This window comes from Podarcis vaucheri (genome assembly GCF_965113315.1).
Source record: "Podarcis vaucheri genome assembly, chromosome: 4".
Classification (NCBI taxonomy): domain Eukaryota; kingdom Metazoa; phylum Chordata; class Lepidosauria; order Squamata; family Lacertidae; genus Podarcis; species Podarcis vaucheri.
In genome coordinates, this window is record NC_138762.1 from 60,855,600 (window position 1) to 60,879,525 (window position 23,926).

A 23,926-nucleotide genomic window follows, 5' to 3' on the forward strand; every position below is an offset into this window, starting at 1 on the left:
CTGCCGCCACGCTGCTGCTGCGCGATTTCTGTTCTCATCCTGAAGCAAGGTTCTTAACCCAATGTAATATTTCTGGGTTAGCGGAGTCTGTAACCTGAAACATATGTAACCCGAGGTACCACTGTATTGACCTCCTTTTGAAGTTCCAGTCGTGTGAACTGAGACTTTCCAACACCTTGAGGCTCCAAGAGAGTTAGCCTTGAAACTAACATACCAATTTATACACTACAACGAAGTTAGCAAATTTCACAAATTTTAACTCCAACTTTTTTGGCTGTGATTTGATACATTTGCAACTACAGTCGTACCTTGGTTTTCAAACAACTTAGTTGTTGAACATTTTGTCTCGCAAACGCCGCAAACCCAGAAGTGACTGTTCCGATTTGCAAACTATTATTGGAAGCCGAACGTCTGATGGGGCTTCCACAGCTTCTGATTGGCTGCAGGAGCTTCCTGCAGTCAATCAGAAGCCGCGCTTTGGTTTTCAACCATTTTGGAAGTCAAACGGACTTTCGGAATGGATTCCGTTCAACTTCCAAGGTACAACTGTATATTAAGGCTAATGATACTTGGTTTACAAATCCTGGTTAAGACAGAAGCATGTTTAGCATTAGCCAAGGTTTCACAGCAGATCTAATAAATAACCATGGTGAAATCTGGCAGAAAATAGTGAAGAGAATTCATTTTAAGATGAATATTTAAGATGATACCTAGTTCTGATTTGTGCCTAAGCACAATGCAGGCTATAGCACGTGTTTATGTGTCTACTGCTTTTATGACTTGATTAAGAATGCACTAGGAAACAGGGAGAGTATAGTTTCTGCTTCAGCTGGTTCTTACTTTTCCAACTTAGCAAAAAACCGAAGAGGCAAACCAATACCCTAGAAAACAACTGTCCAGAAATGTCTTAAGTGAGAATGATCACTGCTGCTTCAAAATTTCAAATCAACATACCTTTGGTGACCGCGGGTCTGGAGGACGAGCATAAAGTTCATCTTCAGCCAGCTGAACTCCAGCAGGAACAGTTTCAGAGGGACGTGTACCATTGTAAAGATGGAATTTGCAATGAGGATTTAAGGCCATTGCAAGAAGTTCAAGAAGAGGAAACCAATCTTGGGCCAGCTTTGCCACACAGAGTTCAACTAGGCGGTGAGTGTTGTTAATGATACATCTCTATTAAGAAAAAAATACTTTATATAAACTTGCTTGATAGTGAAATTCCTTATCAGAGTAAAGAAAATTCTATAAACCCTTGTTGCATGAAATTTATTTCAAACCGTACAAATTTAAGCTACAGGAATTATACAGTAAAAGTAACACAACAGTTTTCACAAGTGTCACAGGTAATTAACCAGTTTTTACCATACTGAAGCTGTTGACATAACGGATACATGAATGGGTAGCTAAAACAAACTTACATGAATCTCAAATTTCCAGCCACTCACTGCCTCATCTGTAAGGATTTTTGTGAAAGAGATTGTTAACCCATCTCGAAAAAATCGCTGACATGCTTCACTTTTAACATCAAGGCCTGTGTAAAAAGAGATCATCAAATAATTAAGTAGTCATACACTGACTACTAAATTACCAACAGTAAAACATTCGGAAAATGCTTCAAAAGAAAGCTGTTTAATACATTTAATACTTATTATACTTTAACTAAACTGCATAAAACGTGAGTTAAATTTTCTTAACAACACTGCATAGACACTATATCCATGCAACGGTTTAACTACTGTTGATTATTTTTCTATGCATGTTCTTAGCCTTCAAGGTTGCAGGAAACACTACACTAGAGACATTAAATGCCCAGAAGCTAGGAAGTCCCTATCAATAATATTGCAATAGCTAAAAGAAGTAGGGTTATCATTTTTAATATCCTTATTATTTATTTCCTCTCAACCTTGCTTCTGTGCAACTCCTCTACCAGTCAGCCCCCAGCCAGCCTGCCCTTCTCTAACTTGCAATGGATCTGAAGGCAATTTAGACCTGAAACTGACTCCCAACATTGATTCTATTAGCTGAGCACTTTCTCCTGTGCTAATTCTTTAGAAATGCATCAAATCTTCCATCTGTAGTAACACAAATGATTTAAACTAAAACCTGTAAAAATCCAATTGTCTTTTTATAATCTGTACAATTCCTATAAGATGGGTCACTATCATCATCTTCCCAAAGGTAGACAAGAACAAGCCGCTTGCCCAATACTGCCTACTGAGTTTAAATTTCAACCCATGGACTTTCCAAGTCATAGCTCACTCTCAGCCACTATGTTACAAGACTTCTTCAATTACTGAAATGCTGCTTAGATATACAAATGAAAGTTCTCCACCAAACCAAAAGAAAACATACTTTGAAATTGACCTGTTTACTCATTTAATTGAACACTATGGGCGTTCCCCTAGTTGCACAGGGTTTGTGTTCCAGGCCCCTGTGCACATAAGCGAAAATCACGTAAGTGCAGAGAACCTTCTAAAAAGCCTCTAAATGCCCGTTTTTTCCCAGCTCTCCAGCTCTCTCTTCCCACAACTCTTTCTTCAACTAGAGTTGAAGTACTAGGGCCAGCTGGAGGATGCACAGAAAAGCAGTGGCTGCTGCACTACTGCACACATCAGCTTCTAAGCCTAGCAGCCTAAAAAAAGCTTTGCTGCGCCTCCAGTCTCTTTGGGGATTCCTCTGTCCCCAACGAAGTCCTCTTCAGGCACCAGGAGGGGTCCCTTGCAAGCCATAAGGACTCTCCAGCTCTCCCATTTCCTGGCTTGAATCTATTTATTTCTTTATCTCTCTGTATACACAGTCAAGTAGTTAGTAAAGCTAGCAATTCTAAATAAGGGATACCACTTTAGGTCACTGAGGTGATATACCCACTGTTCTTAAAAGTTTAATTTTTCAACTTACCTTTTTTACTAAGCTCAATAGCAGCTTCTAGAAGAACTTCTAACTCCCCTTTAGGCAATACAGGAACAACCCATCGAGGTCTAAGAAAACAGTAGAATATAAAATTTCAATTTGACATGAAATCTAACTTTTCCCTTCAATGTTTTTCATCTGGAAAAGATAAAATAATCTGAGCCACAAATTAACACACAGCCTGAAAAATATATATAAATACCTGTTAATCATGTCATCCAACTTGGCCAGGTCAGTGTGTGGAAATGCAGGCTCCTCATCTTCAAGCTGTGGTGGAGCATCACCCTGACCCTGTTCATCAGGGGGTGTGGCTGGGGAATTCTCATTTGAAGAATCAGGGGAAGAAGTCTGAATTAGAAAATACATAGTTAAGCAAACCACTCAAATACTGAAATTCTTGCAATAATTTTTAAAATTACGGAGTCATCATACAGTTTAATCAAGTTTTAAGGTATCCTTCTAATAACATTCAAAGGGTAGGCCTCTTTCCCCCTAACCTTTCAAGGGTAAATGTATCTCTTTCTTCATCATCTTTATGCTGCACTGGAGTTATTTCGCGCTTACATTTTAATCATATTTGTACTATGTGTTTTTAGTTTTCAACATACAATTCTGCAAATTTCCTTTCCCCTATGTACTAAATTTAATAGCTTTTCTAAATCACAACCCCCTCCAAAATCAAAACAGAAGCTTTGATATGGTCCTTCTGCTTCTAGGTCATAATTCTAACTCAGTAGCTGCCATGTGTGGTGGGGTAGAGCTGCAGACACAACCTCCTGACACCAGCATCACTGCTACTTGACAGGGCAAAACAGCAGCAGGTTCAGGCCTGTGCAGGGAGCACTGGTGAGATCACACTGGTCTATCATGCACTACTGCAAATGTAATGAGTTCAACGCCTCTGTGCAATGTAATGCACAAATAACACAAGCAACACCCACAGCAGCCTGAAACCTATAAAACTCAAGTCTCAATCAGGTGCCCTCTGAGTCCTCCTGTAGGGAAAGCACTTTACATTCCAAGCATGATGAAGAAAAAAGCCACTTTCCACCAAGTTCTATTCTCAGGGATAGCAAACACAGTGCCCTCCAGAGGTTTTGGACTACAGCTCTTATCAGCCTAGCTAGCATAGTCAATGGAAGCCCAAAACATCTGGAGAGAAGAATGCTGACTACCCATGCTCTATTTGCTACTGAGAACAGCACCAGTGAAAATCTATTCCAGTTGCCTGTTTCCTTGGCAATATTTACAATATTTTAATGTGAGCCAAGTATGTTCTAAAGTTCTCAACTGAGCTGTAGGCTGCTCTTACAAAAGGAGAAAAAGCACATCAGCCAGCAACACTTTGACAATCTTCTCCTCATTGGAGACAACACATTCACAACATTGTGCAAACACCAACCGTGGAATTCAACATTAAGCTTTTCCAATTGTTCCATCTGTCTAAGCATTTAAGCTTACTAGGCAGAATGATACCTATCCCCTTTCCCTGTGCTGCTCTGGCACTTCTCCTGACCCACCCAGAGTTAATTTCAGGGGTGCAGGGAGGCACATGGGTAAGGGGAGAGGGGACAGACCCATTGTGCAAACTGAAGTTCTTGCACTGACAGGGCTCGTTAGAACTGCACCTCTAGCTTTCAGTGCTGCACTACATTTGGTAGCAACATCTCCTTGATGAACATCCACAAATCTATATTGCTTGGATGAGAAACATCTTACATCTTGTACTGACTGCCAATATGCTGAGAACAATGAAAGAACAGCAAAAGCAAGTTTGGATCAACACTCTTGGGATACAATGATCAAAAGAAAGTTGGGGGGGGGGAGAAATTACTTCAACTGGAGGATATGAGTTGGTGCAAGATCTCCAAGAAACTAATGTGATTATGTTCATGCAGCAAGAATACAAGAGCTCTGAACTACTCACACTCCTGTTATCACTGTGCATAAAGGAAGCATGTGTCAGCATGTAACACTATCATCAGAACAGGCCTCAAATAAAACCAGTTTTGTTCACCATGTGTGCAAAAAATAAAATCTCAAGTGCAACAAGCAAAACCATTTTTTTGCAGCAATTTCTGAGAAATCCCAATCTAATCACTGGCTCTTTTCAGAATGGTTTTAAACAACTATATTTTCCTGAGCCGGATGAACAGAGTATATACCCAAACAACAATTTGTTTAATAAAAGCAGTAATTTAAGAAATAGCCTCTAGTATATGCAATTAATACATACAAGCTGTCACTTATCTGCTTACTTGTAACAACTTAAGAACACATTTAAACATTTGTGTGCAAACAGGCATGGAAGAGTTTGTGTATTCTCTCTCATTTACTATGCTTATTTGCTACAAATAGTTGTGTGGGTGGCAGGCAGCTTTTGTGAATTTACAAAGCTACTGTAAACATCAGCAGTCCACCTGCTATAAGTGAAGTTAATTAACTGTACAAAACCTAGTGCTTCCAAAAGCAGCCATGGAAACCTTGTCTATGTAAATAAAGCTTAATAACTATTACAATTCACTTCAACAATGATTCCCTTAGCAATTGTAATTTTATTCTACTATAGAATGTGACATTTCACTCATTTGGCAAGAAAAACAGGAGTTTTTTTATGCAGTGGAATAGCAGTTCAGAGACCTCAGAAGTCTAGCATCACTGTGAGGATGATCCTTGCCTTCTCCACAGCCCTAAGATTGGAAAGAAAGCTTGGAGGTTGTTTTATGCGTCAAAGTGCAGTGGCAACCTGGCACACCCCAGTGCAACCAGGTGCTGACATTTCTTCTTAGTGCATCTCAGAAGGCAACTGTTCAAATAACCAGTCCCAGCCATTTATTCTCCTCTAAACTGGATCCAGACCTGGGAACAGTACTCATACCTGAGCTTCTGAGGGAATCAGAGACCCAGAACAAGAGTAGGGAATCCCCACTCCCCTTTCCAAGCTGAAGAAGATGAAATGGGCTTGTTTTTGCAGAAAAGATCACACTAACTCCCTGTGTATCTCCAAGCTCAGAACTATGGGGTGACTGTACCCAACCTCATGCTGTATTACAGAGGGTACTACACAAGATCAGGACCAAAAAATGTTTAATTAACAAGGCCAGCCAAAATATGTGGAATCTTGATTTAGAGTATCTAAATTTTTAAGACAAATATTCAAAGAGACTCTCACCATGCAAGGGGTTTGTAAACAGGAAGTGCCCAGACCAACTTTACTGGAATTTATTTAATGTGGAAAGTAGAATTGAAGTGTATTGTTGCAAGATTAAGGTTAATTAGTGCTATCAATTGCAACTTTTGCTCAAAAATATCTAAATTTTGATTACTAATATGAATATCCACCATACCTGATTCTGCTGGAGAGGAGGCTGGGACTGTCCATCAGGAGCCTGGCCCTGGCTGTCGTTCCCTCCTACTGGAGAGCCACGGGTCGTGGCTGTCATACTCGAAACAGGGCAGATTTTTGCAATTTTGTCTGCTTATGTAGTTGTTGAGAGAGAAAAACTTATAGTCCGCTTAATAAAGTTGAAGTACCAGCATATGTCTGTTTTAAAAAGCTCCAACTCAAGAACAAGCCATCTTGCAGAGACCATTGCATAACCTGAAAGAGATACATTCAAACATTTAATTTTGTTTTAAACTTTTTTGAACATGCAAATACAAACAGCCCCATTTAAAGAACTTCCTGCCCCACACATAAATCTAACTCAGAATTACAAATGGCCTGGTTCCCAATTGGGAGTCTGTGGACCCCAGGGAGTCCATGCAACCCACTCAGGGGAGCTATGGCACCATTCACATAACAAAAAACACCAGAGATAATATCAACATTTTAAAATGTAAGGGGGTCCATGGCTTGGCTTTTGAAAAACAGGGGGTCCTCAGTACTTAGCTAATTAGGAACCACTGGCCTAAGCCATTTAGTAAGCCTTTGAGAGCCAAACTATGAGGGTAATAGAGTTTAAGCAATAAAGTAGTTACTGTGACCCAATTATTTTCTTATACTGCCAGACTTATCTGACCAGTCGCTTATCTCTTCCCTCAGAAGAGCAAGTCTTCTTCAGGTATGAAGAAAATACAGTTCCAACAATAGCAGTTTATGCGGCAAAAAGGGCATTCTGCTACAAGAGTACATTTGAAAAAACTATGCCATGGTCAGTGCTGGACCAGTTGTGGTTATGAGTTCATCCTTAATTCACCCTTTTTGAAATAAATCTATCTCAAATGATACAGAAAATCACCTACATAAAAACTTATTCCCAGCATTTTGGCAGTACAGTAATAGCTTACATTCAATCATGCTTAGAATTCCCTTAAATTTACCATAGGTATTCTGACTACTAGTTAGATTGTTAAAAAGGTACAAAGAGTTGATCTCAGTATCTCTTCAGTGACGGCAACTCCTATCTCTCAGAACCTGAGCATTTTTTAGACTAGGAGTGGCGAACCTGTTGCCCTCCAAATACTGGACAACTACTAACATTTCTGATTACTGGCCATGCTTGCTGGAGTGGATGAGCTGGGCGTCTACAAGAACATCTAAAGGGACACAAGTTCCTCATTCTTGCTACAGATGTGCTTCAAGACTGCCCTGTTCTGGCATTCTCATTTTTAAGGTGGCATATGACATTTAGATATACAGTGGTTACAACCACCTCGGATTACAGACTCCGCTAACCCGGAAATAGTATATTGGGTTAAGAACTTTACCTCAGGATGAGAACAGAAATCACACAGCGACGGCAGTGGGAGGCCCCTTTAGCTAAAGTGGTACCTCAGGTTAAGAACGGTTTCAGGTTAAGAACGGACCTCCAGAACGAATTAAGTTCGTAACCACAGGTACCACTGTAGCCTGTAACACACTGGTGAGTGATAACCACAAAAACCAATCAAATTAGAATACTAAATAGAATATACACATTTCAGACAAGGAGGAATAGCATTAATGCTGCATCAAGATGAATTTGGTAAATTAATTTAAAAACTGGCTTTTAACTACAATTTAAATCAAATAAATATTGAATTTTCTTTTTTGAAAAGTATTTATTTATCCACTGATTGAAGCATCATGTTCACTTGCTTACTGGCAACTCCATTATTTCTGGTAGGCTTTTAATGCCTGGAATTGGTATGCACAATCTGTGAAGCCACATCTAAATAGACAATAGTTTTATTTAAAGGGTGAAAGGAATTACTTTTAAACAGCACAGTCCAGTAGTTTAAGAATGCTATGGGTTACAACTAAACGCACATCTACTCAACTGGCATAAAATATTAATTCAGCTGTCTCACAAGAATGTTCCAGTAAAAAAAAAATAATGAATTAAGAGTCACCGTTCTAACCACTAAAGCTATGTGTAACAAATATTCCAGGCAATCAGGCCCAGCTCAACACCTTGTATCCTTGAGCAGCTGCTAGGCCTCCACTGAGCAGCTACATATTGCCATTTCCCACAATGTTCTGAGATATCATGCACCTCCAGAGCATGTTGGAAAATTTTAAAATGGCAGTGCTTAGCTACCCAGTTCTGCAGTCAGGTACACTTACAGCAGGGAAGACCAACACAGGAAAAGGCCCACTAAAATTTGGAATCAGCCAAGCCTACAAACACTTTGTAAATCAGTTAAAGCCACATACTACAGTCATACCTCGGGTTGAAGTAGCTTCGGGATGAATATTTTCGGGTTGCACTCCGCAGCAACCCGGAAGTAATGAAGTGCGTTACTTCCGGGTTTTGCCGCTCGCACAGACGCTCAAAATGACATCACACGCATGCATGGAAGCGGCGACCCGCGCAGACGCGGGTTGCATTCGCTCCAGGATGCGAACGGGGCTCCGGAACAGATCCCGTTCGCATCTAGAGGTACCACTGTACATATGTATTAATCCAAGTAGTCTATAGTTCTGAACTCAATCATCCACAATTACTATAGAACGAATTTCAAGAAGTTCAAGAATTGGAGAATCTACCACTTCACCTTCTTTCAATCACCATAACGATACAAAAATAGAATGAGTAAAAAGTTTCATGGTGTAACTAATCTGTGTTAAAACAGTTTGCAGCTTGCCTTCTTGCCTACTGTGAGCTGCAACTGCTTCCAGGAGAGCAGTGCAGTGACAGAGTGCATCACTGTTTTTACCTCCTCCAGTCACCTCCGTTTTATTTAAAAATGCATTCTCATTTTTCAAAAACATCCACAAGCAGATCCAAGCCACAGTGACATGAGACCTTTCTTTTTTCTTTTTGCTATTTTTTTCCAGTAAGATATAATGAACTAAAACACTGTATTACTGTGTGGTACACCGGTTTGACAGCCACAGACAGGAAGTACCTACAGAGGGTGGTGAATACAGCACATGATATCATTGGCTGTCCCTGGAGTTCGCTAGATGACATTGCGGAAGACCGCTGCCTCAGGAGAGCAAGGAAAATTCTTAGGGACGACTCACACCCTGGCCAGCACCTCTTTAATCTCCTACCTTCGGGCAGGAGATACAGAAGTATAGTCAGCCGCACCAACAGGTTAAAGAACAGTTTTTATCAGTGGGCTGTTGGGCTGCTGAATGGAAAAAAATAGTGGTGCAACTGACTTCCGACAAGCACACAGAGCACAAACAAAACTGAGTATGTGGGGGGAAGAGGGGGGCTTGTTTAATTTCACTGCACACAGGTGGTGTAGTGACAATAAAGGTTTATTTATTTAAAAGAATAAAACAGATTTCTACCTCCACATGGAAACACCATCCAGTTGTAAAGGATCCTGGTGCTTGCTACAACAAACACACACCAGGTTAACACTTAGAACACTGTTAATGTTAAAAGGTGTAAACTGGAGGAATACTTTCCCCTCCACTTCCTGACAGACAACTGATTTAGCATCTGTGCCCCTCACTTGTGAATTCAAATGAAGGGTGGGAGATCTCTTGGAGAAATGAGATCTTTGGTTTAAAGCAATTTTAAGAGACAGCAGGGTCTGTGCAGACCTTTGTGACAGGCCTGTTCAAACTAAAATGGTTTGGGGGACTTCTCAGAAAAGCTTATAATCTTGTAAATCTGCTAGTCTGTAAAAAGAGATAATTCCAATGGGTTTCCTCTTTATCACTATGACAACCACTTCCCTTCTTCTATAAAGGAAAGGAAATGAGCACTGTGGTGGGAAGAACAGGGAACAGCAACTTCCTCTACTGCTGCCACTAACCTGCGTTACATGAGTTTGAGCACATGCACATTATTACGAGTCACTTAAAAACACAGAATAATTACTGCGTTCTAATCTCATAAACAAACTCTGTTCGCAAGTTCCAACTCTATCATCTTGCATTTAGGATTTAAAAAGAATACTTTTAGAGTGATTCCTGTGCCAGTCTTGGGAAATGGGTTAAACAAAGAAGTGATTTAGTTATGCAATCTCTTTTATTTACACAGGCCCAGTTTCGACTACTTCATTCCACTAGTAGAACCCAGTGCAAGGACTCTTGCTAAAGCAATGTGGCTTCCCCCTTTCCCCAGCTCCCAAATCTGCTCTGGAATAACCCTCTTGGATGGAGGATGGTGCAGGATGGAGGAGGGTAATCATTCTATCAGGCAAGCAGAAATGCTTCCACTGACTGACTGGATCTCGTTACAGGTAGGCAGCCATGCTGGTTTGCCATAGTCGAAACAAAATTAAAAAAATAAAGATAAATTATTAATTTTTTAAAAATCCTTCCAGTAGCACCTTAGAGACCAACTAAGTTAGTTATTGGTATGAGCTTTCATGTGCATGCACACTTCTTCAGTTACACTGAAACAGAAGTCACCAGATCCTTATATATAGTGAGAGGGTGTATGGATCTCCTTAGCCATTCGTTGAATCTTACCCAGTGAGCTTTCAAGGCAATTACTTAGACAATATATGGCTAGTAGTAATAGTGTAGAGCAATAGTGGCCAAACTTGGCCCTCCAGTTGTTTTTGGACTACAACTCCCATCATCCCTAGCTAACAGGACCAGTGGTCAGGGATGATGGGAATAGTAGTCCCAAAACAGCTTGAGGGCCAAGTCAGGCCACCACTGGTGTAGAGCGAGCTAATGTCAGCCACACAGCTGATTCCAAAACAATACGTGGATAGTTATTGTACCTTTTAGTTACCAGAAATCTCTAAGGCAAATCTACTGCTAACATTTAGTAGATAGCCCACATCTGCTAGCTACTGAAATTATACAACTCTAAACTGTTACACATTCTTTTTATAATTTTTATGTGAAAGATGCCGTCATTTGGACCACGTCTGCATTTGGACATCATGCTAGAATATAATGTACAACAGGGATGGGAAACTGAGATGGGTGTTGAATGTGGCCAACTAGGAGTCCATATTTGGTCCACATGCCTTTCCTCAAGACATACCCCTCACCAGCCCTGCTTCACATTATCTTCAAGTGTTTGTGCCTGTCTGGCATCTGCCCTTGAGCTTGGAGGATGCCTCTTGCTTTCCTAGATCATGTGTCTGTGGAAGCTTATGACTTTTACATGGATGGAAAATAGGGTACCATACAAAAATAAACATCACTGCCTAATTTCTTCTCTCTGGCCTGGTCCACTTTTTCCTCTTTTTCCTGGTCAGAGCCACTTTATCCTAGAAAGTTATGCAAGAGGAAATGTGGCCCATGGGACTAAAAAAAGATTCTGCACCCCTGAGTTTAATTATATGAACCAGCTTAGCCCCCACCTAAGCTCAGGCCCTTCCCTCTGCTCGTTCCACAGTCTGGATTTGGTGTTTGGATACTTTTGCTTCAGGTTAACGGTTTGCTATGTCATTTGGACCTGGAACTGTTGTTATCGTTAACTATGGTTAGTGTAAACAAGCCAGCTTCAGAAACCATTGCCTGTAGTTGGTTTGAAATTAACTGTAGTTAATGCTAATTATGGTTTGACAGGCAAGAACATACAACAAACTGCTGTTAACCAAAAGCAGAAGTTAACACTTCCAAAATATTCCTCCTAGACACACATGAGGATGGGTGGGGAGCATATGAGACTCATTCACATCTCGCTAAAGCACCTGTGTCTTAGATATTATTCAGCTCCAGATCCCATTAGCCCATGCCAGCAGGGTCAATGGTAAGGGATGATGAGAATTCAAGCCCAGCAATATCTGAAAAGCTACAGGTTTCTTATCAATTTTTAATTTATATATCTTTTTAATGTTTCTCAATGGAATAATAAACCAAAAATATTCTAGGAAAAATACATTTGCAAGGAGGTAAAAATCTGACTTGCGTAATCATTTCACAACAAATGTTAGTAACCAAAATTGACACCAACAAGCAAGATCCTTCATAATTTATGTGTTATTTTGACATCTGTTTTCTTACTAGTCAGCTAGTCAGAGAAGCAAGCTTCTGATGGTTAAGAGAACATCTAGCTGATAAAAACCTCTTGGAATAAAGTTCATGAAGAGATAGTAAGATTTTTTTTAAAATCATTCAACAAGAAACCAGAAGCATATCTTCTGGGATTAATAACAAATGGCATCCCCATAAATAAGAAATGGATATTCTTATACGCATCCGCTGCCACAAGAGTTCTTATAGCAAAGAACTGGAAGGAAGACAAAATACCCACAATAATAGACTGGCAAATCAAACTTACTGAATTTGTTGAAATGGCCAAAATGACGGCAGCTATCAGAGGTCAAACAAATCAAAATTTAATAAAAGAATGGAGTTGAGTGAATGAATATACGAAAAAACACTGAACCGGTACAGAAATATTGGTGTGTAAAGAACAAAGTTTGTAAGGGGGAAAGGTTACAAATGCAAGTAAAATCAGAATATTTGTCAAATATAATATAACAAACACAACTGTAAAGATAAGTTATAGAATTAAGGTCAAGCAACGATGGAAGGAAGTCAGATTTTAACTCACATTTCGAGTTGTGTCAAACCAATGGTGGTGGTGGGGTGAGGTGGGGGATGCTTTGTGTTACTAACATGTACATATGTGTAAACCTTTCTTTCTTTCTGTTATTTTATAGAGATAAAAACTTCAATTTGAAAAATTAATTAAAAGAGAGAGAGAGAGAGAGAACATCTAGCTAGTACCCCCCAGTGGTACTTACTGATGAAGTAAAAACAATTCAAAAGCTAAAGTGGACTGAAAAGAAATCCAGCATTACAGTTGTCATTACTATTGATAGCCACCTGCTACAGTCAAATAAATATGTTTCATAAATCTTATTCTAGTTATTAGTAAACATAGAAGCCTTAGAGTTTACTGTTGCTAATTTGAGCTTCTTTATAACTGTTTGTAGGATTACCAAACTCTGCTGTAGTTCCTTTATATAATTATAGATACAATTTTCGCTGTACAATTTTCTTCATCTTCTAGAAAACTTCACATCTCAAGCAATTTTAGCTTAGCACACATTGTTTAATTCCCTATTTGCTTATTTTTAAAAGTTAGGGGCATCAATCCAGAGGTGCACAAGCTCTGGATCCAAGCCCACTGCATTTCTCTCATATACAAATTATTGCTACAACCATGGTCTTGGTATACATAGATAGAAGGAATGTTTTGCTCCAAAATAAATTCTGCATAGACAGTGTTTTCCCAAACTGATTGCTCTAAAACTCAAGACAAGCCAAACAGCTGAAATCCAACCACATACCTTTGATTGACTTTTCAGAATTCATAAAGTCTTCATAAACTTTTTAAGAGGCCTAGTGCATGCAACACCACCTTCCACCCAAACTAATGAAGTATTTTGAATACCTGATTATTGCCTCATCAAACTCAGATACAATCCACTTTCCATTAAAATTAATCACATAAAAATCCATTGACAGACATAGCAAGTCTGCAACCACTGATATGAAAAACTATCTGACTAAATCTGTTTTAAATAAACATACCATTATATAAATATTTCATTAAGTTTGCATAGGGTATTCTGGTCAGTAAAAAGCAGCAGCAGCAGCAGCCCATATGTATGGAAGATTATTTAGGTGTTTTGGGAGAGACTGTCACGAAAATATCCTAAGTCCTTACTGGACAAAAAATATAGTTACACGGTTTAGACACAATGTTACTGATGCTTTAGCAATGCCACTTGGTTTTTCTAGGCAAATAAACCAGAAAATACCCCAAGCATTCCTGAAATCCTAAAACATCTCAGAAACTTCAAATTAACAGAGTACTGCCAGTTCAATAATTAAATTATGGGAAGCGACCTTTCATATCAAAAAGGAGTTTCAAATAAATCCATGTTGTCTTTATACTACTGCTGTCAGTATCAAAAAGAATGGTTGTATGTAACATTAAAGTAAGTTGTGTTTTAGGGCTTTCCAACTCCCCGTACCCTGCAGAAAGCCTCTCCCAAAGCAAGCTGTTGTTTTCCCATTTCTTTTGCAATGCATACACAAGGTCAGAGGTTCCCCCAATACTCTGTAGAGGCTTTTTGAGGAGTGTGGGGTGTTGGGAGTCGAAAAGCCCCATTGTACAGTAAGACTTCCATTCCCATAATGTTGGATACAACCCACTGTATTTATTCCTTGACAAATACATATCAGCAGAGTTGCAGCACTGTAATTTATAGGTACTACCACTAACTCTCTGCATAAAGCAGCAAGCAAATAGATTTATGTAAAGTTGTCCAAACTTTCTCATGTATAGAGACAAGAAACAGATGTTCTTTCAGAATGTCAGCTCTCCAAAAACATATACTCTCAATACGAACATGTCTGGGCTATCGAACAGCATATTTCATTTTCTATCAAAACTTTCTATCAAAACAAAAATTTATGAAAGTACAAATTATACAGTTTCTGAAAAATCAAACTGTTGTCTGTATCGTTAAAGCTGACACAATGCCAATGAATACAGAAGGCATTCACAAGGAAAATCTCCAGATGTGCAATATTAAAACCTAATTTAACTCTTTTAAATATTTAAATTTAATCTAACTCTTTTGCACTCTTTACATTAAAATTTGGTAATCAACCAATTGTTTGAGCAAACAATCATTCAAGGAAAGTGCCCTGAGAGCTACTTTATTGAAAATTTCAAGAAAGATAGCAGAATGTAATGGAATATGTGATTTTAATTTTCCAAAGCTTGAGGCTGAATTTCAGGCATTTCTAATGGTAACATATTGCAGTATTTTAGTGTTTGCACACTAAAAGTAAATACAGTTAAATATTAATCTTAAATCCTAAAAAGTGGTAACACAGCTTCCATGTTATGGAAAATTCTACAGCAAGAAGACAAATCGGGGTCACTAAGAATAGATCATTCATTGTGTTCTGACATGTTGCATGGCTTTTGCATCACTGTTAGCAAGTTAGTTTAAAACCACTATTTCTACTTACTGTGAGTTAATATTTTGCCAAGATGTAGATAGTTTACTGTTTCATAGAAGAAATTACACATTACATATAATGGAAATAAGCCTTCAATTCTTGTCTAGCTACTTACTGAACACTGAGAGGTATCAATTCACCATATCCATGTGCAGGTCACAACTCAGGGTACTTTGCACTGTGTTTTCTGGACCATTCTGAAGACTTCTGAATATTAGGACACAAGTCTTGCTGCCCCACACTAATGCAGGCCAGTGTTAGCAACTGAGATATGAAAGCTAAGAGCTAAATGGCACCTTAAACTTAGGTTATGGGCGCAACAATAGAATGTTTAGGTGCACTTTTAATGAATGAACTGCAGATAAAATCTTATATTCATTTTTCACATGATTTAGTCCTCATCTGATGACTGCAAAAAACAAAGCCATGCTTCCCCTGCCCACCCCTCTGCAGTTTTAACATGAAATCATAGCGCAAATGAAATTCATTGTCACAAAACGCATCTGGAGAAATGGGAGTTTCAAACGCAGCTGCAGACTATAACTCCCTCAGTGCATTTTGGTTATGTATCAGAGTAGCTTAGTAAAACAAAAGGGTCCAGGTACATTAGCTACCTCTGCCCTACCATAAAGCAGAAAGGACAGAAATACAAAAATCTGAAAGCCAAATAACTCTATAAAAAATTTGGCTTCCTTTAATATTACAGATTTGTTCATTAATTCATAAAAACCTTTAACACTGCAAAAATTACACTGTTAGGAAGTACAAGTTACCACATTAACACTACACATTAACAAAAGCTGTAGATTATTTGAAGTTTTCCATTGCCATGCAAACAAAAGATTTTATTTGAATGCAAACATAAATAAAACACATGCTGAATGCAGTGTTCGAAACTCCCATAGTTCTAGGCACATTTTGCGACAGAGAATTTCATTAGTGAGAACAGTTTCTGAGCTCTGGGCGCAGTACTATGCCTAAGACTCCAGATTAAAACTGCAGAGTGGAAGGAAAATAGGACCTTTTTCTGCCTCCCCACCTCCAGCTACACTCTGAAGACGGGAGAAGAAACCCTCTTAAGAATATTAGGGGGGTGGACAGGTGAAGGACTAGACCATGTGAAAAATGAACATAATATTTTAGTTGCAGTTCATTCATTTTCAGTTTGGTATTCTTGTTATAAAGAAACACACCTAGACGTTCCATTGTGCTTAAGGTGCCTTTAGCACCTAGCTTTCATATCTCTAACACTGGCTGAATGTGTGAATTCTCATAAAGTTATTAATCTGTTCATGTGCAATGTTTATTACTACCATAGATCATTGGCAAGTTAACTCCCTCTCCACCTTACAAGATGTCAGGGGCAAGCTCCTACTTAACAAGTTCTGCACATTATTCATGGTGACCTGGACACTTTTGGAACTCCCCAACCATTTGTTTGTTTTTTTTAAAGCACAGGTAATTTATTATATTTAAGATTTTTATTGGCCTAACAGTTAAAGACTCTGGGGTTGCGTCGCCAAAAATGTTAAGGATGGCTGAAAGTATTGCTTTTATTATATTTGTGACCCTATTATCAATGATTCTATTGTAAGCTACTAAGAATTTGACTGAAACTGGACAAACACTTATTTTCCAAAGTTAGGACCATATGTGACACCTCTCAAACTCATTATTTTCTCTAGTCTCCACCACTCTTCTAGTTAGCAAATGTGAGAAACTTCTCTACTGCCTTTAAACCAACAGCACCCATCTCAGCATAGAAGGAGAAGTCACTCAGAATATTTTTCTACAAATACACAAGCCACCTGGTTCTCTGGCAAAGATGCCTATCAGCACATAAATTACTGCCCCAATTTCTTCCTGAATATTGAGAACAAACGTAAGGGCTTTTGAATGTTATCCTGCTGAATTTCATAAAGTATATTCTCCAACACTGTACCACAAACATCATTGTGATGGCAATCTTCAACGCAAATAAGCCTAGATATTATTGTGAACTTTTAGAACCATTTTGGTTGAAACGTATACAAATATTGTAAAAGAAGTTTTTAAAATAAAACTTACAACATAAGCCCTCCCTCTCTCAAGGAGAAAAGGAATCGGATGTTCTTTCTCTAAACTTTGGAGCAGCAGAAGTAGTGTGGATACTCTGCTATCCCCAAACTTGAGATTAGCCTTCCCACAATAAGCATTTATTAACATTGTAGTATGGATTTAGGGGCGTTGCTGTTGAACTGCCATGTAATCTTTCCTAGTACTCAGTATCAACTCTCCTGGGATTTATGCCCATTAGTTATAGAGTCCTGCCTTCTGGGGCACCAGAAAACAAGTACTGTACGTATTCACCATTTTCTATCAGACAGCCTTCAGAAAGTTAAAGCATACTATCATTTCCTCTTCTCAATATTCTCTCCTCCAGGCTGAAAATATCCACTTCCTTAAACCTTTCTTATAAGGACTGTTTTCCATACCACTATCTTTCACTGCTCTCTTTTGAACCCATTTAAATTTGCCTAGATCATTCTTAAATTAAGGCACCCAGGGTTGGTCACAATGTACCAGATGAAGGCTGACTAGTGCAAAATAAAATGGAAATTACTATTTCTGTTGACATGGAAACTTTCTGTTGACTATGATTCTATAAATGCCCCAAACTACACCAACCTTTCTTGCAGCTGCATCATGATACTGACTAAATTTCAGTCAGAAACCAACTACATTTTCACATGCCCAATTGCTAACCCATAAAACACTTTATTGCTATACCTGTGCATCGCGGGGGGGGGGGGGGAGAGTTGGCCTACAGCCATAACTTTGCATTTGTTTCAGTTGAATTTCATTTTTCTTAGGTTTGGCCCAGTTTTTCATGCTATAAAGGTCATTTTGATCCTTCACCACCCCGCCCCCCGTCTTCTGAGATGTTTACTATTGCTCCAGAGCCCTCAAACACCCCACTCAAAACAAGTTGCTCACAGTTCCCCTTTTGGAAGAAAACTGGGGGGGGGGAGTTCAGCAGATTCACATTTTCCTTGTCACCCATTCATCATCCTTACTGAGCTGTTGTTCTATAATTTCTCTCCTCTTCTTTTGAATATACCTTTAAAAGTTGTTTTTGTTCTTTTAGCATTCCCCAAAAGCACCAGCTTATTTCAAGCTTTAGTTTTCTTGACACCACCCCTACAACTTTGGGCCACTTATTTGTACTCACCCTTGCTTACCCTTCCTTCCACTTCTTTGTATATGTCCCTTTATCTTCAGCTCCTTCCTAACCCTTTCTTCCAGCTACACTAGTTTCTTAACATCTCTCTCATTTCTCTTCTCTCCCCCCCCCCCGGAATTGTTTGCAATTGTGCTGTTAGTGACCCCATCTTCAGGAATTCTCACCCACATTAGTCTGTTTTCCCCATTGGCATATCCAGCCATGGAATCCTACCAAGTGTTAGAAACTCAGATATATAAGCTAGGCACCAAATGGCACCTTAAACCTAGGCTATGGTTGCCACAACAGAACATCTATTTGTCGGGGGTTTGACTAGATGATCCTTGGGATCCCTTCCAATGCTACCATTCTATGATCTCAACTATACTACTTGACTGTAGCTTGTTCTTACTTGTCCTAGTATGCAATAAGAAGAAACACACAGTGGAAAAAGAATTAACTATAGACTAAGGCAGAGGTTTTTAAACTGTGGTCACCAACCTGGCACCCAGAAATCTCCAGGTAGTCACAACTGGACCAGCACTAGTAGTGAAACGCACCTGGGGAATTTTGAACACTGCTCCTACCTAGCATTTTCTTGAACTTATTGAAATTTGTTTTCCTATAATCCAAAGATACCCGAGGATACTCACTTTTAGCTTTAAATAATTTCATGAAATTCTACATTACAAGGTCACTTTTCATTAACCAACTCTTCCCTATTGGTTAAGATCAAGTCAAGTATAACTGACTCCCTCATTACTAGACATTGCCTCAGTTTCTTCTGTACTGGCATTGATTGATTAGCGCATGTCCAAAAGATGCATGGCATCCTACCCCACAAGTCACTAAAAGGGTGGGGTAGGATGCGCTTATACACACTGCTGAGGCACATAGGGGCTGGGAATGGAACCCCCACGAGAAATGGTTGTTGACTGTACCTTTAATGCTTCACTTCATGCTTACCTTCGGGTTACTGAATTGTGGCACAAGCTCAACTTACAGTATTTACCTCAAACAGGTAAATATTAGGGATCGATAATTAACCAACATAATCGCAAACTTCCAAAATGAAAGATCCATATGTCTATTTCACTGCATGCAACTGCCCTCCTGGCAGAACTTATTCCTCTGTCCACAACATCTATTAAACACACTACTGCTGTTTCAGATGACCTGTTGGTCCTTCTCTTTCTAGAATCTGATTAGCCCTCAAGCCAGACAACTGCTACCCTCCTCCCTTCCCCATTCTGGTTTGCAACCAATGATTCTTAGTCATGGACACAAAGCCTGCTTCTTGTAATGTTTCTGGTACACTTTCTTGAACTGCTTTGAACATATATCTGGCACTGTTCATTTCCATCATGAGACATACAATAAACCATATACTGAATGCCATGTACACTTCTAGTAGCTTCATACCCAATAGCTAGAAACCATAGGTAACAAAGATAACCAACCTAGTCCCTATTATAATGAAGCCAAAGTACACATACAGGAATTGCCCCATTTACACGTGATCGACTCACACACTACCATGTATACACAAAGTACTAGGAAATAAATAAACCTGGAAATGTCAGGAGAGAGCTGGAGAAGAGACCCTCCCCAGATCCCAAAGAGGATGTAAAGTGAGGAAGCCCCAAAAAGACTACAGGCACAGTGGGGCTTTGCTTAGGATGCTCAGCCTCTCAGTCTAACAGCTGGTGTGTGCAGTAGCAGCAGCCACTTTTCTGCAAGTCCTCCGGCCTCCAGCCGGCCCCCAAGCTTCAATTCTAGTTGTGGATATTTTTAGATACAGGATTTTTGATATGGATTGAAGAGAGAGCAGCAGAGAGGGCATTTAAAGGGTGTTTAGAGGGTGGTCCCCATTTTCTGTTATGAGCATGGGGGCCTGGAACATAAACCCCATCTAAGTGGAGGTGATACCTGTAACTGAATAATTCACGTGTTTTTACCCTTGCTTATCCATCTCTGTTCCCTCTTTCCTCCATGTCACTGCAAGCCCCTTGGTAAAAGGATAATTGGTTGATTGATTAGAGTGGGGCAACAAGTTCCATACTGAAAAATATAAAATGTTAGATTGCAGTTCTAAGTTCAACCAATAGTTAACTTGTTTCAGAAACAACCCAACCCAAGCAACAAGTAGTATGTGAGCTACTAGTTCTGAGCCAGCAGTGACTTTCCAAGCACAAAATGGAAAGCTGTGCTTGCCAATCAAAGCAGTCTACAACTCTTTTATACTTTACTTTTGGCCTCAGCAGCGCTATTTTCCAAGCAAATCACTTGCAGAGCTGCAGCTACTGGCCCAAACCAGTGTTGAATGACTTCTGACCCATCAGATATTCCTTTACAAAAGGAAAAGTAATTCCAGGGGCTTGTGTAGTAACAGTTCACAAACTCTGGATTAGGATCCAGCCATTATTTGCACTAACCACCAAACTTTTCCCTGTCCCAAGTCCTCTACACTTTGGCAAAGCACTAAGGGAAGGGAGAAGAAGTATACTGTTTGATCATCCCACAACCAGTCTGACTTTAGATACAGGCAGACTCCCATTTACATGGCAGTAACATTCCGAGGCACTGCGCATATCAGTGAAATTGTGTATAATTGAAATCTATTTTAAAAGCCTGCAAACACTCATTCGGGCCTTTTAGTGACATCTTTTTGAAGTTTCCAGGTCACTTCCAGGTTCGGCAGATGAGCGTATAGCTGTATACACTGTCACACACATATTGAATGGGGGGTCTGCCAGTATACCATCCACAATACAGTGGATAGGACATATTTACAAGGGCTTCTGAGAATCTAGCTAGCAAAATATTTAAAGTACTTGTTGCAGCGACCAAGTTAAACCCACAAGTGGATAGGAATAGTTTGTTAATATTTCATGAAGTTTTATCAAATATCTAGAACTCAGGACCACGCAAGAACTGGAACCACAGAAACATGCATTTGTAGGCTTAGAAAATACATTTAAGTTATAGTAGCGTCATTTTTTATGTTGAGGCAAGAATATCCACACACAAGACATTCTCAATACATTAATTCATCCAAAGAATGGAGCACTTAGTACTTTACTTCATCAATTTACTATCATTCAAGAAGGCAAGTGATGCTACAAAGAATTGTAAAAAGGCCTGCACTGTTACCCATTCAGCCAGAGTGGCAAATGTAACAAGACCTTTTCATCAAGCCCCCACAAAGGGGAAATAAATCTTAGCATTGTTTGCACCAGGTAACTTGCCTTCTATGACTGCAGGACACGAAAGGCTAGAAATCCAAACAAAAGCATGCAATATTGCAAATGAAGAAATTGGGGAGAAATTTCATCACAACTAAGATTTTAAGGGAAATAGCTGGTATTTAAAATGCACAGTTCTTGCACAAGTTCTTTCCAAGAAATGAATGTATTTTGGATTTTAGATGAACTGCTACAGAATGTATGCACATACAAAAATGTTTTAAGTTAAGGAAAATAAATTCATACATATCATTTCTGAATTGGCAGAAGTCTTGTTACCAGTGCAGAAAAGCGCCCATTGCACAGGTGCAGTAACTTCTTGTGTAATGACACCACTGTAATTCAGTCATGAAAGGCCCTGCAGAAAGGCTGGCAGAGTGGGGTGATGGCAGAAGATCATGAAAGTAAGGGTAATTAGCATTACCATATGTGCACGAAAACCTTCGTTTTCCCCTCTTTCAGTGATATATAAAGACACAATCACAGCTGTAATGGAAATAAATATTAACACCAACTGCCAAGGCCCATAAATGTAACAGCTCCAATAGAACATAGGCACACAAAATAACAATATGATACCATTTACTGACACTCCTATAACTACAAATCGCAATGTAAAAGTAGATAAAGAACTACAAGCAGACTGCATACTGGACAAAAGACAAATAGAGTAAACATCAGACTGCAGAAGGACACAGGACAGCAATCAGTTTGCATCAACACGAATACTTGTGAATCAACAACGCTTTGCAGAAAAGCTATAGAACTGGGTTGGTTAAAAAAAATAATACAGAAAAAGCAGCATAAGCCACAGGATGTAAACAACTTGACGTTGTTTGATAGTCCAAGTGTTGGACTATGGTAGCAGTATTATTGTAGTTAAACGTTTTAACTTCTACACTTCACAATTTTCAGCATTTTTACAAAATGGTAAGTGACCCTATTTCTAAGGAGACACTTTTTTATCCCAATCTCATGACAAAGCAACCCAATCTACTTGGCGGGGGAACCATGTTATTTTCTGTTCTCTTGCCCCAAGACCTATCTAATGCACATACTGACATCCTGCTTAAACTGCAGTATTAAATTCATATACTTGAAAGTAAGCTTCATTAAATTTAAAGACTTGCTTCCAAGTATATTTTGGATCCACGTGTTAATTAGGCAAGCAGAGTCCCACTGACCTCAACTGGACTTGGAACTGTAAGCATGCAAGCTGAGCATACATTGAAAATAATAAAAGACAAAATATTTGAATAGTTAAACTTGTATGTAAGTTCTCTCTCAGGTATGCTTTTCTTAATAAAAAGAAGAAAATTTAAAAATACACTGAAATTTCATAGACACATACTTCCTGCTGAAACATAACAATTGACCAGCTTGACAAACAAGAGTTCTAAAGACATAAAAATACAAATGAGAACAAAACCGCAAGTATTCCCTGTAAAAGTTGTATATACTAGGTTTACAACAAAAATACCAAGGTTTTCAACTTCTTTGAAAGTCAATATAAGAGAACTAATATTCAAGGCATGATACTTGAAACAGCCATTTCAATAATAGCTTTTAAAATGTCACTTTAGAAAACCTTTTCACTAAAGTGTTACCAGATGTCTTAAATGACTTTTGTCCTACCTAGTCAATAAACGACCTGTTACTCTTCAGAAACTGTTATGAAACCTACTACCATCCCACAAAAGAGTGCATATTCTTGACTATTATCACAGATAGCTATTTCTTACTCCAGATACTAGCATTTATAATATTGATCTTGTAACAATTCCAGCATTTTGAAACAACTATGAGTCATGATAATATAGGATCCTCTTATTTCCCCAAGGAAATGTATCCCATCTTTTCATTTCACAATGAAGTACTCAAAGCAGATAAAGGTGACATTGTAATGTGAATATATCATAATGTTTATGATTATGTTCCAACAAGCAAAGAATTTAGTTGTTTTCCCATGACTGGTCCTCTAAGATGCTGGCCTTCTGTAATAGGAAAACATTATTAGAAGGGTAAATTCAGAGAGACATTGAATAGGCTGCAAGTGAAGCAAAGACAAAGAGTAACACAGAAGATATTTGTATGTTTCTGCCTTAAAACCTATTTATGAAAAGCATAGGAGGGGGGGAACCAAGTAAGTTTAAAAGATGAAGGAACTTATTGCAATCTTTTAAGTATGCTTTTATAGTACAGCCAAAACATTATTTGGAAGAAACA

The 23,926-nt window shown here is 38.9% G+C and overlaps 1 protein-coding gene across 1 annotated transcript in view; it reads right to left on the bottom strand.

Moving 5' to 3' along the window:
- USP9X (ubiquitin specific peptidase 9 X-linked) overlaps nucleotides 1–23,926 on the bottom strand; it is a 68,572-nt gene that overhangs the window by 41,473 nt on the left and 3,173 nt on the right. The window contains exons 2-6 of the mRNA XM_082219812.1: nucleotides 6,258–6,511; nucleotides 3,113–3,258; nucleotides 2,899–2,978; nucleotides 1,419–1,531; nucleotides 955–1,173 (exon numbers count right to left, since the gene is read on the bottom strand). Of these exons, the coding sequence (XP_082075938.1) occupies nucleotides 955–1,173; nucleotides 1,419–1,531; nucleotides 2,899–2,978; nucleotides 3,113–3,258; nucleotides 6,258–6,353 (654 nt within the window). The 5' untranslated portion in view covers nucleotides 6,354–6,511. The remainder of the gene's footprint in view (nucleotides 1–954; nucleotides 1,174–1,418; nucleotides 1,532–2,898; nucleotides 2,979–3,112; nucleotides 3,259–6,257; nucleotides 6,512–23,926) is intronic.